Source organism: Falco biarmicus, chromosome 4 (genome assembly GCF_023638135.1).
Source record: "Falco biarmicus isolate bFalBia1 chromosome 4, bFalBia1.pri, whole genome shotgun sequence".
NCBI lineage: Eukaryota > Metazoa > Chordata > Aves > Falconiformes > Falconidae > Falco > Falco biarmicus.
The window spans coordinates 45835784-45851623 of record NC_079291.1 but is presented as its reverse complement, the minus strand read 5'-3'; the positions used below and the strand labels follow the sequence as shown (position 1 = coordinate 45851623).

The following is a 15840-nucleotide window of genomic DNA, read 5'->3' as shown; positions in this document are numbered from 1 at the left end:
AACAATAATTTTGTAAAGTTTTCCTACAGAAAGTTAAGAAGCAAAATTTTTCTGAAATGCAGAGCTTGGCTTTGCCTTCTCCAAAGGAGACAAAAGCTATGAAAGAAACTGAAAATTATACCTTCATACACATCAAGAGAGGCTTTTTTGTTGTTTTTTTTAAACTGCAGGGCTAGAGAACAACATGCAAAAGGAATAGACAAAAATCACACCAGTAGGAGGAAATCAACTGAAAACTTAAAATGCACGTGCAAATTCCATAAAGCATGGCCAATAGTCATTCATTAAACAAATGGGAAAGCAGAGCAAAGACTATTTTGCTAGCTCAATGATTCCAAAGAAAGAATAAGAAAATAGTTACCAGTTTACTCTTTTTCCATTGCATCTATCAGAATCAGAAATTTAGAAGAGATCAGCAAAGAGATTTCAGCTTTAATTACAAGATATTTACATTTGCAAAATATTTTGGGAACATAACTTCTAGTTATCTCTTTTGATACCTTCTGTTTCTTCCTAGAAAAAATGTAACTGCATCTCAAAACATCCCAACACTACAAATGAACGGTTCACTACAGAAAGTCTTTTTGAAAATATATTCCTATCAAGCCTGGTTCAGAGTCAGCTCCGGGTTGTTTTGCTAGGTTCAGAAAGAGATGACAAAACATGCTTCCTCTGCGTTTCCTTCCTTGAAGAGCGAGTTTGTTCTGCAAAAGTCTGACAAACTAATGTGAATGTCACTTCTTTCCCACCTTCTTCAGCCCATTTCTGTTGATCACCTTCCTGGCCCTCGAACAAGTTAGTGACACACTCTTTAATATTAAAGAGGCCAGGCTGTGACAGTGGGTGGCATGTGGAAAATGAAAGGAAAGAGAACTATGTAAGGTTTTGAAACCTTGTTAAAATTAATTTGCCAAATATTTACCACTACTTCATGCCTAAGTAAAGTAAGCATAAAGAAAAATTATATATCTGGACACCTTTGCACCAATAGTTAGAGAAATCCTGCCTTTTCACTATTCCATTATTATAATACGGAAAAGGTAACATCATGATTGAAGCATATAGGAAGAGAAGAACAGGAACTTTCTAACACTCTGATGGATCCAAATCCCTAGAAATACAACATGCATAGGAGTTGTGCTTCACTGTTAAAGTGATTTCTTTTAAAGCTGTAATACTAAGAGACTGAAGTTTCTGCTGTTGTGAACATCAGCTCTGAAAGACCACTGCTGAGCCATCTTATACTCAAACTTCACTAAAAAGCCAATCCTTTTCAGTTCCAATTATATGAAGGATACCAGAACAGGAAGCCCAATTCCACTGCACATAGTAAATAATTTCATTTTGACTATGACCTTCTAAATTTCAAATGTATTCTGCATTTGCAGGGGGAGGTGGGAAAGAAATCTATCCCCACTCCCGGATGAAAATGACAAAACATGTCCTGACTAATAATGGAAACACTTTCAGTGCTTACAGGAGAGAGTCTGAAAGTTACACATGACAAGCTCCAAAATTCCCTGAAAATACATCTAAAGCACGATGACACGTGTCACAGTTTTTACCCCTTTGGTCAGGAATTTACTTTTAAAAGACATATAATACTCTGCCAAAAAAGACAGGCACTGCAAAAGGTACAGCGTACACTAATCAGGAAAATGATACACTCTTGAATTACTTAAAAAAGAAAAACACATCAATGAAGTTGAACATTTTAAAGGATGTTGTTCCTCAGTGTCAGAAGACTGCTTCTTGACAAGCTTTTTCCTGCTAATATGTCATGACCCCAATGTGTAGCTCAGAGAAAGAAAAGACCAGTTGTTACAGCATCTTACACTTGAAGTTGTTTTCTCCAATAAAAAGAAACAAATGAAAAAGAGCTAAGACTGCACTTACCTGCTCAACTTCTCCAAGAGTGACTGGCTGAGTCTGGTAACGAGCATTCATTCTCCTGTGCCTAATATCTCCTCGACTCCTTGTGGAGATGGCCCTGGATACTGGTTGAGACAGTTTGTTAAACAAAGCCATCTTTTCTGCCAAACTTAAGGTGGAAGAATCTGGTTCATCAGACTGATCTTGCCCCATAGCCTCTTTGGCTGCTCTTATCTCTTCTTTAGCTAAAATTTTTTGGTGTGCTGATGCCTGCAAGCTGAAGAAACAGAACTGAAAATGAGTTTTGAAGAAGCCATTATGAAATTTTAAAATCTCAACCTGACAGAAGCAGAAGAACTGCACATGAAGCACAACAGCCAATGTAATATAGCAGCCTAAGTGGTTATGCAGTGGTTCAACATTGGCATGATGAATTCCAATTCAACAGCTGAAGATTTAAAAAAAGTTAAACTTTCATTCACAAATTCATTTGATTATGGCACAACAATTTTTTTAAAAGGGGAACTCCAGACTGAAGAGAGACTTTTCAGACCAATCTCTTTATACAGAATATAAAGCTATGGAGAGACATTAAAGATGCCTGCTGTAGAACAAACATGGGTCTTACAGTTCAATTTATGTAAAAATCAATTTTATTAGAAAGAACTTGTGGACCACATATGATAAAAACATTTAAAAGATGGATTTAAACTCCAAATTAAGTGCTGCTTTTTGGTTAGCATAAATTGTAGTGCCTCTTATAATTTTAAGTGGAACAGAATTTAGACTGTCTCTTGAGTTATTTCGGGTAACTCAAAACCAAAAAAATAGTTTTGTAATATACTCCATTAATTTTGAAGATCGTTTGACCAATGCTGAAGGCAGACATATTCATTCATAAAAGCTGTAACTGCGTTTGTCTCTACAATATTATATTTCATTCACCTCTACAATAATATAATTTATGGAGTTAGTACTATTTTATTTTTTTTTCCCCGTCTCATTCAGAACAGACAAACAGTATTCTGCATCTTTACCTATAGGTGGTGCAATTTCTTATCTTTCCTTTAATTTTGCAAGCTAAAAAAAATAAAATATATATATATATATATGTAGAGACAGAGAAAGAGCGTATGTACTTCTTGTGAAATCAAGCACCCAGCTTTGGTATTTTCATTACAAGATGACATTACTGTGTAAAAAAAAAAAACAACAAAAAAACCCAAAAGCAAAGAGGGTTCTGCTAGGTTTTCTCACATGCAAATTCATTTCTTTCACAAAGAAGAATATGCTTCTGGAACAGGTAAGTGTGGTTAGAAAGGTTCTGAAAACAGATGCTTGACAAAAAAAAGTTGCATTGTTTTATCATGCAAACATAAATGACGTTGGCAAATGTTTTAAATATTCTTGAAATGAGTATTGACTTGACACATTGAAAAGGCATTCAAAACTTTAAAGATGCATCTGCTATTGAGGAATCTTGTGCTCCATGTAACATGCATGTTTATCCCGCCCAGTACCTGATAGGTTGTACAGTGCTCTTAACTACAGTGGGACTAGGTACTCTTGTCACTACTGTGTGGGTATTCACAGAACGTGAAGCAGGGGTAGATTCACTTTAAAGAATTGCCAAGGAGGGAAAATTCACAGGGAGAGAGAAGAAAAAAGCATTAAGAAAAGCAATACATTAAGTGTTAACTACAGAAAAGACCAAAACCAAACCAAACCAAAACAGAAAAAAGCCAAACAGCAATGATTTTTTAATTAACTGAGTTATATGCTGCGACCTTTGCAAAATATCTTCAAATACTTTCAAAGAACTAAAGACCTAGAGGAACAAACAGGTTGTCTATTGAAGTTACTCTTTACCCATAACATAAGCTATCTTTTAGTAGATTATTAGGTGAAAATCATTCACCTTTGTTTAATTTTCCCAAAAAGTTGCTTTTAGTTTTTCAGGAAAATTTCATGAGGTATGACCAGCGTGCAAGAAATCTATTTTCAAAAAGTATCTTTGAGATTTCAGAGTGTAAAAGTTTTTCCACAATACAAATATACATTGCTTAAGAAATTGTGCCATTTCCCTCAGCACAATGTATTTTTTTTTATTTGAGTGACAAACCAATGCTATGATTAGTCCCATTTACCTGATCTACAGGTGCATAAGCTTTCTACCAAATTACAGTCATACAAGTTATGCTTTACTAGTCCCTCTACTTCTAAAAAGGAATTTCAATATAGTTTCCATTGTGGTTCTCAAGGAAGTTGGCCCTTAACAATAAGTGTTTTCCTTGTTACAAAGCTGTAAATACCACATATATGGAACTTACTCCCAGATTTAAAAGCAGGAACCAAATTTAGAGCCAACATATGTACAATACTTACGTAGCTGCAATGACCACTTCCTCACTGGTTATTGGTTGCGTGTGTGATCTATCCTGCAAACGCCGCAGTCTTCTCTCTACTGCTGAACTTCTTGTAGGTGGTTTAGGAATATTTTTCATTTCAAATGATTTCTCCATTTCCTAAGAGGACATATATCGTAATTAAAACCAGGGAAGAAAGTTCTAAACCAGTACTTTCTTTTTAGCTTTCCTGCATGCAAAGTAGTAAATTTCCCAAATGCCCATCTCTGAATTAGGAGGAAATAATTGCACAGTAGGTATCACAGAGTTAAAACTAACTACACATCTCTCTACATTACATTCTTAAAGAAGACTTTCGAGCAACAGGTCTACTGTATAGATACGTGAGATGAAGTAAAAAAAAGTTATGTAGCTTGGACTTGGTCAACTGCATTACAATTCACTCTAATGCACTTTGGGTTCTTCAGTATCTTGTACATGAAATGTTTAACTCAGCCTTCTGTTAAGAGAATGTAATACTTACTCTAAAAAGCAGCCTCTTTGCAGCTACGCTTAGTTTGGCTCGGTCATCCAATTTCTCTTCATCTACACAAAGGAAAAAAGGAGACTGGATATAAGGAATCAAGTTCCTATTAAGTGCAAGGGGGTTTTTGACTAAATGATTTTTGAGCTCCTCAGAAGTTATGTTTTACTAAGTTAAGAAGCACCACCAGCAAATAAGCTGGCTGTTCCTCCCTTTTAACAAAAGACTTATCATGAACCAAATTGTTTAAACTTTACTTCTTTTTACACATATTGCATCAGAGGAAAATCCTTAACATGATTTGAGAACAAAAGACTTGTCTTCAATACTTTCACATGCTTTCAAGTTATCCAAGTAACTTTTTATGATAATCAAACTTAATATATCTATGATAACACATGAACTATGAAAATAATTAGATTGAAAGACTTTCTTAAGGGTTAGTATTCATCCTGCTTTGTAGAATGTCTGTTTTCTACTAATTGAACCTACAAAATGGTCTCTTCTGGAAGCTGGTCATTCTGTTTACCACCTTGTGTCCCCATTATTCAGAGGCTCAGCTGGTATCCTTAGGAGCTGAAATCAGCATCCTCCAGATCCAAGAGCCAGCATCTCAAAGCTGCAGAGAATATCAGCTTTCAAATAGCATAAAGCATTAAATCTAAATTTAGTTACTCATGAGATTACCGACTTAATTTGTGACACACTTGCCGAGAGTGACAAGAGGGAAAGAGAAGCAAGATGGCAGACTGATTTATATAATTTAATAACCAATGCCTTGCAGCCTCCTTAGCTAGAAAATGTTACTAATAAGTTTCACACTATAGTAAAGATTTTTTGTTATTTATGTAGTTATTAGTCCTAGAGTGCTGATTAAAATGTGTGTGGGTTTTTTCCTCACCAAGTAGCTTATTTATTGTCTAAATCAGGAAAAAAAAACCCAACTATATTGAAAAATAACAAGCCATTCCCCCTCTTAACTTCCATACAAAGTTCAGTATCCACAGAAAGACTTTTGGACTTAAATGAATTTGAAATCAAGTCTGTAGTAAACACAACCCAAGGAAAAATGGTACTTCAAACATATTATAGGTAATGATAGCTATTTTCAAGTGGACTTCTTTGCATTATCAAATAATTATTCAGTTTAAACAAAACATTTGCTCCCATTTCTTCCTAAGAAAATAATGTAGTAACATACCTTCAGCAGTTGGAATTTCTGCACTCAGAATTGACCTAGCAAAAAATTATCAAACAGAAGGAAGTTAGTTGGAAATGAGACATAAAAAAAATTAAATGCAAACTCCATCTGAAATAGCAGGACCTCAAAAGTCTTAGGAATAGGAAAACTATCTATTACTCAAGTTTCAACGGTTCCTACTTTGACATCCTTTAATAAAGCAGAAAGGCAAGCCATTGCAGCCAAACTTAAATACAGTACACAAAAATGATTTCCAGTTCATCTTGCTGAAGTTAAAAGTCTAAGATTTGCTGCCCACTCTTTTAACATAAAATGTGTAGCTTTGGTTGTTTACAAAAAAGTAAACGATAAGGCAGAGTAGATTTTTTTCTTCAAATAAAACCAAAAGCATTTATCATTAGACAGAACCTGACAGCTGTAATACCTTAAGATGATTCACTGATCACCATTTTACGTTGGGGGGATTTTCAACAAATTGGTTTTGTCAGTAATGTTTTGGGTTTTATGTCATAAGAGGATATAACAAATACTTGATTGTTTTTAAAGAGAAACAATAAACTTGCAAAATGTTTATGCTAACAAATGAGCATCTCTTCACAAGCTTGTTCGTGTCTACCTGCACCGGAACACTACACAGAGCTATGTGTGTGCCTACCTATCTGTCTCCTTTCGTTCTGCTGACGTTATAGGTTGAGTTTTAAATCTCTCAGAAGTCTTTCTATTTTCACCAGGAGAAAAATAGCGCCTCGGCCTTCGTGGCCCTCTTTCACGGTCACCATTGGCAGACAAAGTGCTGCCTGCTGTTGCCATCTCAAACCGAGATTCACTTTTAAACCACATGATAGAAAGTGCATAGAAAAGAAAATAGAAGAGAGAAGTAAAGCACAGATGTAAGCATCTCAAAATTCACTAGAGATCACTCTGCATGCTCCTCCAGCAACATGCACAGACGTACACATTCCAGCTACCCCACATCACAACTTGCGCTAGCAAGCAGAAGCACAAAAGCAGGATTCAGACCATCTCAGCCTCCAGTACACACTGGTGAGAGCCAAGCTGTGTGCTTTAAGTGCTGAACACAACTGCTGTTGAGTGTGTAATTTTTTGCTAAGGACGTGCAAATTTCACACGAAAATATGTCTGAAATGTCACCTACAGTTCCGTTTTCTTGTTGGCATTAGCAGTCTCCAGAAAGACATTACGGAGCTGGGCAACAGAGACTTTTGTGTCAACCATGCCAATCTCACCGTTTGGTGCATTTGCTTCCGTGCTCTCCTTACATTTAAAAGCTTCTAGCTTAGGAGCCACAGTATAGTCCGACACTGAGCGAGTCAGGACTTTATGCTTTGCGGTCGACACTTTCCAAACAGGAGTTTTTGCCTTGGCAGGCTGCGATACAGACCCACTCTGTATGTACATAACAGCTTCGCTCCTTTCTATATTCTCAGAGGTCTTAAACTGCTGCTCAGGAGCCTGCCTCTTATTGCACTCCAGCTCTCTCTGAACTTCTGAGTTAACTTTGAGCTTGCTTGCGAAAGAGGAACTCCCCACAGGGGTATCCAATTCTCCTCCTCCAAAAAGGCCTTCATGGTTCTTCCCTTGCTTGCGAATCTCAGAGGGCAAAATTGGTCTTCTGCCTTTGGAAGCCTGTTCACCCTCCAAGGAATCCTCTTCATCGGGCTTTGCTCCATAACCAAGTGCCTCTTTCTTTTCACTCTCTGATACAGTGGCCACTGATGATTTTGTTAAGAGGCTAACACCGTCTGGTAGGAGAGGGCTGCCAACAGAGTTGTTTGCTGGTTCTTCTGTTGCCATCAGCTGAGCTGTGTGAGCAGTGCCAGCAGGCTGAATATAGCCATGTATTGGTTGGCGGACTGAACTGATGGGCTGATTTATAACCCTATCAAAGGCAGATGTTTCTGTCTGAAGAGGCATGTAGTGGGCTGGCACTGGATGGGATTTTCTGTGAGATACTGTGTCTGTGACAAGTTCAGGGCTTCCACGAGCACTTTCCTCTTTCACCAGTTTCTCTCTAACTTTTACTCTTTAAGAAAGAAAAAGGATTAAAGCTGTGAACAGCAATACCCAAGCTGGGAAGGAACACAGACACCTACTGTGGGCACAGACAGCAACATCGTATTAAAATAAAAAGCAATCAATACATAAACGAAAGCAATCTTACGATGCAACCCCTTCCTCCCCCTGTCCCCAGTTCTTAGCAGTAACATTGCTCAAAAACATTCAAGTGATTCACACGCCCTCAAACATGCATGACTCCTGAGAAGGTAACTGAGCAAGCTCTGAAAACGTACAGCATGTTCCCATGAGGTCACAACTGTGTGTGTCGAACAGCACATACCCATAGCCTCAAACAAACAAGATGATCAAAACTGCTTTCTATGTTATGGAAGTGTTAGGTTCAGCCTGAAATGCAAATTTCCTTGGCAGTCACATGTGTAGTCAGATTTCTGAATATACCTAAATACTGGACAGCTTACATCATACTAAGAGGCTGTTGCATTGGGGAAAGGGACGAAAACCCACATTGTTACATCCACCTAGCCCTTCAGAGGTTTTGCCAGAGACATTTTTACTTGTGCTTTTGTGTATCATGCAAGAAATGTTACATTTAGTATAACCTGTTTCAGTATGTGACAATAAATGTTGAAAGTGCAAGCCTTAAAGCCGAAAGTGACACTATGGATGGCTGTTCTTCAGAGGGCTTGCAGGGGAGAAAAGTATTTAAAAAAAAAAAAAAAAAAAGGAACAAACCCCCACCCCAAAACAGGCATTCTGTTTTACAATGTTTCCTTACATTCTAACATGCAAAACTGACAGGAATGTTCCCAAAAGTTACCTTACTTCAGTGTATTTTCTACAATCACCTATAGACTCGTGTAACGTCCATGCAAAACAGAGTCTTACTCTACCTTTAGACACTTAATTAACTGCTGCACTAGTGGAAGGCAAGCATGTGCAGCCGGAGGCTCTATGGCTACAACTGCAGGCAAGCTCTCCAGCAGTTCTACAGCTACATCAAGTGTTCAGACAGCTTATAGGGCGAGCGTGGGTAAATACTGCATACACAATATTAAAAATTAAAGCTCTGTACTTCCTCCTGTCCCACATGGGTACAAACAAAGATTTTAATTCTGAGGAAGGAAAGAAACTCAAGCACCACAGGAGACCAGCTTTTTATTTGAAAGCAAGCAGTCCATCTGAAAGTATGTGCAATTCCAGGCTTGCTACCAAAAGACATTTTGGAGTTTACATTATTTTTAAAAAAGCAAAATTTAGGAAAAAAGGCAAATTAATAGAGAATAAGCCAGGACATCCAAAGTTATCTGAAACACCAACGTTTCTAATATTTTGGTGTTTCTTATCCCTAAGGATCAGTGCACTTAATCAGGGAAACTTCTCAAAGTTAAGCACAGAAAGTGTTCAGTTTGAAAAAGTGATTCTTTAAACAACATGTAGCAAGCATTCGCCAGAACATCCACACTGATGTTAGTACTGGGTTATAACAATTACTTTAATCAGAATAATGGAAAAAGAGTCTTCCTGCAATGCTTCTCATGGTGGGCTAACTGCATGTGTGACCAAAATGGGAGAAAGCAGCTGCTTGTAGCTCTGATTAAGATCTTGCTTTACTTTTCAATATATTTTTTTTTTTACTTCTCTTGTACCTCTCCTTTAATATTCAAGGAATACATTGTAGGAAATGCTAAGATAGAATGGTGTGTGGTATAAAAATCTGCTGCTTTGCAGAGTACAAAGCGGAATAAATAAGTTATAAAAATCAATGGGAGCCACAATGACAGTGTCTATGGAAGAAGCTAGGGGCATTTTTACTTTATCAAAATACAATCAGTTGTAAGTTACAGTAAAAGCAGGTGCTTCAGAAAAGTTTCAGCAGCTGTTTATCCACAAGAAACAATGCTTTCTAACTTGCTGCTGTTAAAGGAAAATTAAAGGCAAATGTTAAATGAAGACAGAGTAAAGGGAAAGAAAGGGCAGGTTTGTAGTCTGATTGTTAGCCACACAGTTATGTTTCAGGATACCTGGAGGGCCAGCTGATAAGTGAAGGTGTGTCCCCTTCCGAATCTTTCTGAAGAAACCATTCAGGTTTTGCTTTCCCTGCACTACTACAGAAAACAGAACTTCAGGTAATTTTTGAGATTTCAACACATACTCCCATTTTTTCTCCCAGTCTTCCCTCCCCACTGATTTTTTTTTTCTAATTACTCAATTACAGAGGACTGTTCAGGAAAACAAAAGCACAGCAGGTTAATCAAATTGAAAGGTGATAAACTGAAAAACCCTATCATTTTCATTCCACAAACAACTAAAATGTGTTCAGAATGTTAAATACTCTGCAAAGGTAACTTTACCAAGTGTGTTTTGTCCAGAATTTGAGAAGCGAAAGCAACTATGCATTTTTTTTATTTTTTTTTACCATTTGCCACTGGAGGTCAGTTTGAGTGTTTATGTAAGAACACCTGGAAAAGTTGCTAAAGCCATTCCTTTAATTTGTAGTTTAAAGTGGTAAAGACCACTGGGTCCAAAATGAAGTAGTTATATGAATTTAATTAATGTAGAAATTCAGATGGGTATATCATATTTCCTAAGAAATTCTCAGGAGCATCTGGAACTCCTCTGTCCTTTTGTAGCCCTGTATCACAAAAGCTTCAGAAATGCAAACCCAGTCTGCTCAAGTAAAACATGCCGTGTCACTGAGGGACAGGGGAAAGGCAAAAGCTTAAAAAACTAAGTAACCCCTATTTGATCATGTCTTGACTTTGTTCTGTTTATTCTGGAGTTGAAAGCATAGAAAGAAACACCAGCATTGCAAACTTTTAAAAGGCCTGCATGAAAGGGTATTTGCAGGCTACCTACATACTGTTTCTCAAATACTTTGCTAATGCCCAACTTCATCTACAGTCCTCCAGGAACAGCAGAATCAGAATGGTTTGGGTTGGAAGGGACTTTAAAGATCATCTAGTTCCAACCCCCCTGCCATGGGCAGGGACACCTCCCACCAGACCAGGTTGCTCAAAGCCCCATCCAGCCTGGCCTTGAACACTGCCAGGGATGGGGCATCCACAGCTTCTCTGGGCAGCCTGTGCCAGTGTCTCACCACCCTTGCAGTGAAAAATTTCTTTATATCTAATCTACATCTACCCTCTTTTAGTTTAAAGCCATTCCCCCTTGTCCTGTCACTACACACCCTTGTAAAAAGTCCCGCTCCAGCTTTCTTGCAGGCCCCTTTAGGTACTTGAAGGTGCTATATGGTGTCCCCGCAGCCTTCTCCAGGCTGAACATGGTCAACCCTCTCAGCCTGTCTTCATGGCAGAGGTGCTCCAGCCCTCTGATCATCTTCATGGCCCTCTGGACTTGCTCCAACAGGTCACATCAAATACTTTTAGCCCTGCAAGCACAGACTGTCCAGCCACACTAACATTTACAAACAAACTCCCTGCAGATGACAAGCATCCAAGCCGTTTTCCATTACCTATAGCTATGTCTGAAAGAAGTCCTCACATTGCAGTAGAGCCATCTGGGATGAAAATCCCAAATTAAGCTCCAGGTCATCTACTTCCATTTTTCTTAGCTGGTCTTTAAATAAAAATAGTTGGAAAAGGTGAAATCAATGACTGGTCTTAAGATAACAGTGTATTTACTGCAAATAGCTTTAGATTTGAGAACTCACCTACAGTTGTCATGTCATCCAAATCAAGTTTAGAAAAAGGTCAAACTAACTGTTAAAAACACCTTTTATTTTTCAAAATTTTTTTATGTTCCTAAAGAAACTGACCAAATAGGAGGTAAAAACCTTTCACAGGAGCTGTCCCCATAGCTGGAACTGCTTTGAAACAAGCAAACTTCCTTCTCGTCTCTTAATGTGTAATTTGGCACATTTTGCAGTGGGCATGGCCCAAGCAGCAATTATTTGTACTTGATCATTCATCCTTTGAAAAGAGTAGTCAGAAGGACGCAAGCCATGTTTTGAATTTAGAGTTAATCAGCCACTTCAGCAGCCAAACACAGACAATGTCAAATGATACCTTCTCAGCACTTTGTTGTTTTCTCAGTGATGGATAATAGGATTAATTATTAAATCTTCTTAGGACTGAAGGCACAAACCTTTCATATGTATTCCAAAGCAAGACACATTCATCTTCCAATTTGAACTCAGCAAATTTAAATTTAATAACAACAATTCTGCAACCTATATAACGTGGAAGTGACTACAAAACAGCAGCCACCTGGAAAGCTGGTGTTAGCCCTTATTTTGGTTGCGCAAATGGCTTTATAGGAGACTACCACATAGTAGCTTTAGACAGAGTGCATGGTAATAGGCAATGACTTTACCATTCAGCAACAGGGACAAGAGTTTCTGAGAGGTTATTCTTAAATCTGAATATTACACCAGTGAGCACTCAAAGTTGTCAGAAGTATTAAAATGAAGAATGGGCTCTTGGCAATTTGGCCTTTAAAAAACCAACTACTGCCTACATGCATATCCAAACAAGACCAAAAGTGTAAACTCTTAACTGGTATAAGAGCTACACCATATCTCTTGTGGGTGCAGGTGATTTTCTTCAAAAGACAGACAGTGTGGGAAACTTGTTTTATGCAAATACTGACCCAAGCCTCATCCAGAAAGAATTTGAAATTAGTAATAAAGCAGTCAGTAACTTGTACTAAGTTATGACTTATTCAAAGGGTCATAAAATGGTGTGGGTTGGAAGGGACCTCTAAAAGTCATCTAGTCCAATCCTCCTGCAATGAGCAGGGACAGCTTCAAGTAGATGAGGATGCTCAAAGCCCCGTCCAATCTGACCTGGAATGCTTCCAGGAATGGAGCATCTACCACCTCTCTGGGCAACCTGGTCCAGTGTTTCACCACCCTCATCATAAAAAAAATTCTTCCTTATGTCTAGTCTGAATCTAACCTCTTTTAGTTTAAAACCATTAACCCTTGTCCTATCACCACAGGGTCTATTAAAAATTCTGTCCCCTTCTGTCTTACAAGCCCCCTCTAATTATTGAAAGGCTGCAGTAGGGTCTTCCCAGAGCCTTCTCTTCTGCAGGCTGAACAGCTCCGACTCTCTCAGCCTTCCCTCGTAGGGGAGGTGCTGCACCCCTCTGATCATTTTTGTGGCCCTCCTCTGGACCCGCTCCAACAGGTCCATGTCTTCCCTGTGCTGAGGACTCCAGAGCTGGACGCAGCACTCCAGGTGGGGTCTCACCACCATGGAGTAGAGGGGCAGAATCATCTCCCTCAGCCTGCTGGCCACACTTCTTTTGATGCAGCCCAAGATACAGTTGGGTTACTGGGCTGCAAGCACACATTGCTGGCCTATGTCCAGCTTTTCATCTACCAGTACCCCCAAGTCCTTCTCCTCAAAGCTGCTCGCAATCCCTTCACCCCCCAGCCTGTATTGGTATCAGGGGTTGCCCCCACCCAGGTGCAGGACCTTGCACTTGGCTTTGTTGAACCTCATGAGGTTCACATGGGTCCACTCCTCAAGGTTGTCCAGGTCCCTCTAAATGGTAACCTGTCCCTCAGGCATGGCAGCTGCACGACTCAGCTTGGTGTTGCCTGCCAACTTGCTGAGGGTGCACTCGATCCCACTGTCTGTGACATTGGTGAAGATACTAACCAGTGCTGGTCTCAATGTGGACCCCTGAGGGACACTGCTTGTCACCAATCTCCACCTGCACATTGAGCCATTGACCACCACTCTCTGGATGCGACCATCCAACTAATTCCTCATCCAGTGAACTGTCCACCTATTAAATCCATATCTTGCCAATTTAGAGAAGAATGTTGTGAGGAACCATGTCAAAGGCCTTACAGAAGTCCAGACAGATGACATCCATAGCTCTTCCCTTATCCACTGATTTAGTCACTCCATAATAGAAGGCCACTAGGTTGGTCAGGCAGGACCCACCCTTGGTTAAGCCTTGAATCACCTCCCTGTTCTCCATGTGCCTTAGCATAGCTTCTAGAAGGATTTGTTCCACGATCTTCCCAGGCACAGATGTGAGGCTGACAGGTTGGTAGCTCCCAGAGCCCTCCTTTCTACCCTTTGTAAAAATTGGTGCAATATTTCCCATTTTCCAGTCACCAGGGTCTTCACCTGACTGCCATGACTTTTCAAATATCATGGAGAGTAGCTTGGCAACTGCATCAGCTAATTCTCACAGGACTCTGGGATGCATCTTGTCAGGTACCATACTCATGCGTATTCAGGTTCCTCAGGCATCCATGAACCTGATCGTCTCTTACAGTGCGAGGGACTGTGCTCCCTCAGTCCCTGTCTTGCGGTCCATCCACTCAAGAAGTGTTAGAAGATAGGCTGCCAGTGAAGACTGAGGCAAGGAAGTTGTTGAATACCTCAGCCTTTTCGTCTGTTGTTACCAGTTTGCCATACTTGATCACTGGGGGTGTGTGCTTTCTTTGACCTTCCTTTTCTGGTAGACATACCTGTAGAAACCCTTCTTACTATTTTTTGCATTCCTTGCCACGTTCAGCTCCAGACACACCTTGGCCTTCCTGACCCCATCCCTATACAACCAGGCAGCACCCCCTATACTCTTCCCAGGATACCTGTCCGTGCTTCCACTGCCTGTGCATTTCCTTCTGGCCCTCTAGTTTGACCAGCAGGTCTTGACTGATCCATGCAGGTCTCTTGCTTTCCCGATTTCTTACACTGGGCGGATCAAGAACTCTTGCACTTTATGGAAAGCATACTTAAAGGATCTGCCAACTCTATTCCTGATGCTTTTGCCCCACTCTCTTTTGTTTAGTATGGCACTACTGCAGAGCGTAGAGACTGCAGAGAAGTAAACCTGACCATACTACAAATGGGATGGAGTTGTCAGAACTTACTTCAAAATGGATCTTACCTATCTAGAAATCGAGAACAACAAAGTCTCAAAAAAAGGAAGACCTTGCAGAAGGGGCCTGTCTCCAGTGTTTGCCAAACATAGCTGACCCCTTAGTGCTTCACACATATAACTTTTAACAAATTTAAAAGTATGTCCGCATTAAAAACAGTTTCCTTATAATTCTCTTCCACCCAACTTTTGCAGCATCTTTTATTATAAATAAATAGGTAATGCCAGAAGTGGCAGCTTTAAAAAGAAACAGCTGGAATTTGTGAATGATTTGATAATGCCTTCAGCCTGCTCAGTCTGAACTTGTAACTGGTTTATAAAGCTGCATTATAAAAAAACCCCCACACTTGCTAACTAAAAATGAAGGAGCTTTATAAGGAGACATGGTTTCTCTACATTAAAGGCTGATCTGTGAATGAGGAGGTTCAGGTGTCTCTCTATAGCCAGCACGTGTTTCACCAGGACAACTGCTATCCCACCAATGCTGTGTGCAGCGCAGCTTCTCCTGAGCTGGAGAGAACAATCTAGAAGGCATTTCATTATTCAGTGCTTTATTGGTTTCCCCTCACAGAAACAGGGACTAGGATTTCTTTATGAAAGTAAAAAAATAAACCCTCTTTTTACACTGCAGCAGACCATTCTTGGCTATAAAGTTTGATGGGATATTCTCTTTGCTGTCCTAAGGCTGAAAAATTTGTCCCTTCCTTCACATGATAAAACAAAGAAAAGAACCTGTCAAGGGTCCATTGCTCCAATTTCCCTTCCTATCAGTAACTGGATTAGTCAAGAGACTTATCTCAAATTTACTATTTGAGGATAAGGGATAATATTTTGTAGCATTTGAGTTGCAACTGCTTTAAAGACAAGTTTTTTGGCGCCTGAAAGAACCTAGTCAGCTCAAGGAGTTTCAGCACAACTCTGGTCTCAGCTGCATGGGTGATCCTGCAATGAGTATTTTCCTTATTGTAGCA

General features: G+C 39.5%; 1 protein-coding gene across 13 annotated transcripts in view; it reads right to left on the bottom strand.

Moving 5' to 3' along the window:
* The window catches only part of SVIL (supervillin), a 142628-nt gene that overhangs the window by 41787 nt on the left and 85001 nt on the right, over positions 1-15840 (bottom strand). For 8 of the 13 annotated variants that reach the window (XR_008821644.1, XM_056337633.1, XM_056337636.1 and 5 more), the window contains 7 exons: positions 10024-10107; positions 7119-8006; positions 6618-6788; positions 5963-5997; positions 4762-4823; positions 4258-4397; positions 1897-2149 (listed from right to left, as the gene is read on the bottom strand). Coding sequence is in view for 12 of the 13 variants with exons in the window: in XM_056337633.1 (XP_056193608.1) it covers positions 1897-2149; positions 4258-4397; positions 4762-4823; positions 5963-5997; positions 6618-6788; positions 7119-8006; positions 10024-10107 (1633 nt within the window). In the remaining variant the exon portion in view is untranslated. The remainder of the gene's footprint in view (positions 1-1896; positions 2150-4257; positions 4398-4761; positions 4824-5962; positions 5998-6617; positions 6789-7118; positions 8007-10023; positions 10108-15840) is intronic. The other 5 variants (XM_056337629.1, XM_056337631.1, XM_056337639.1 and 2 more) reach the window with 5 other exon arrangements.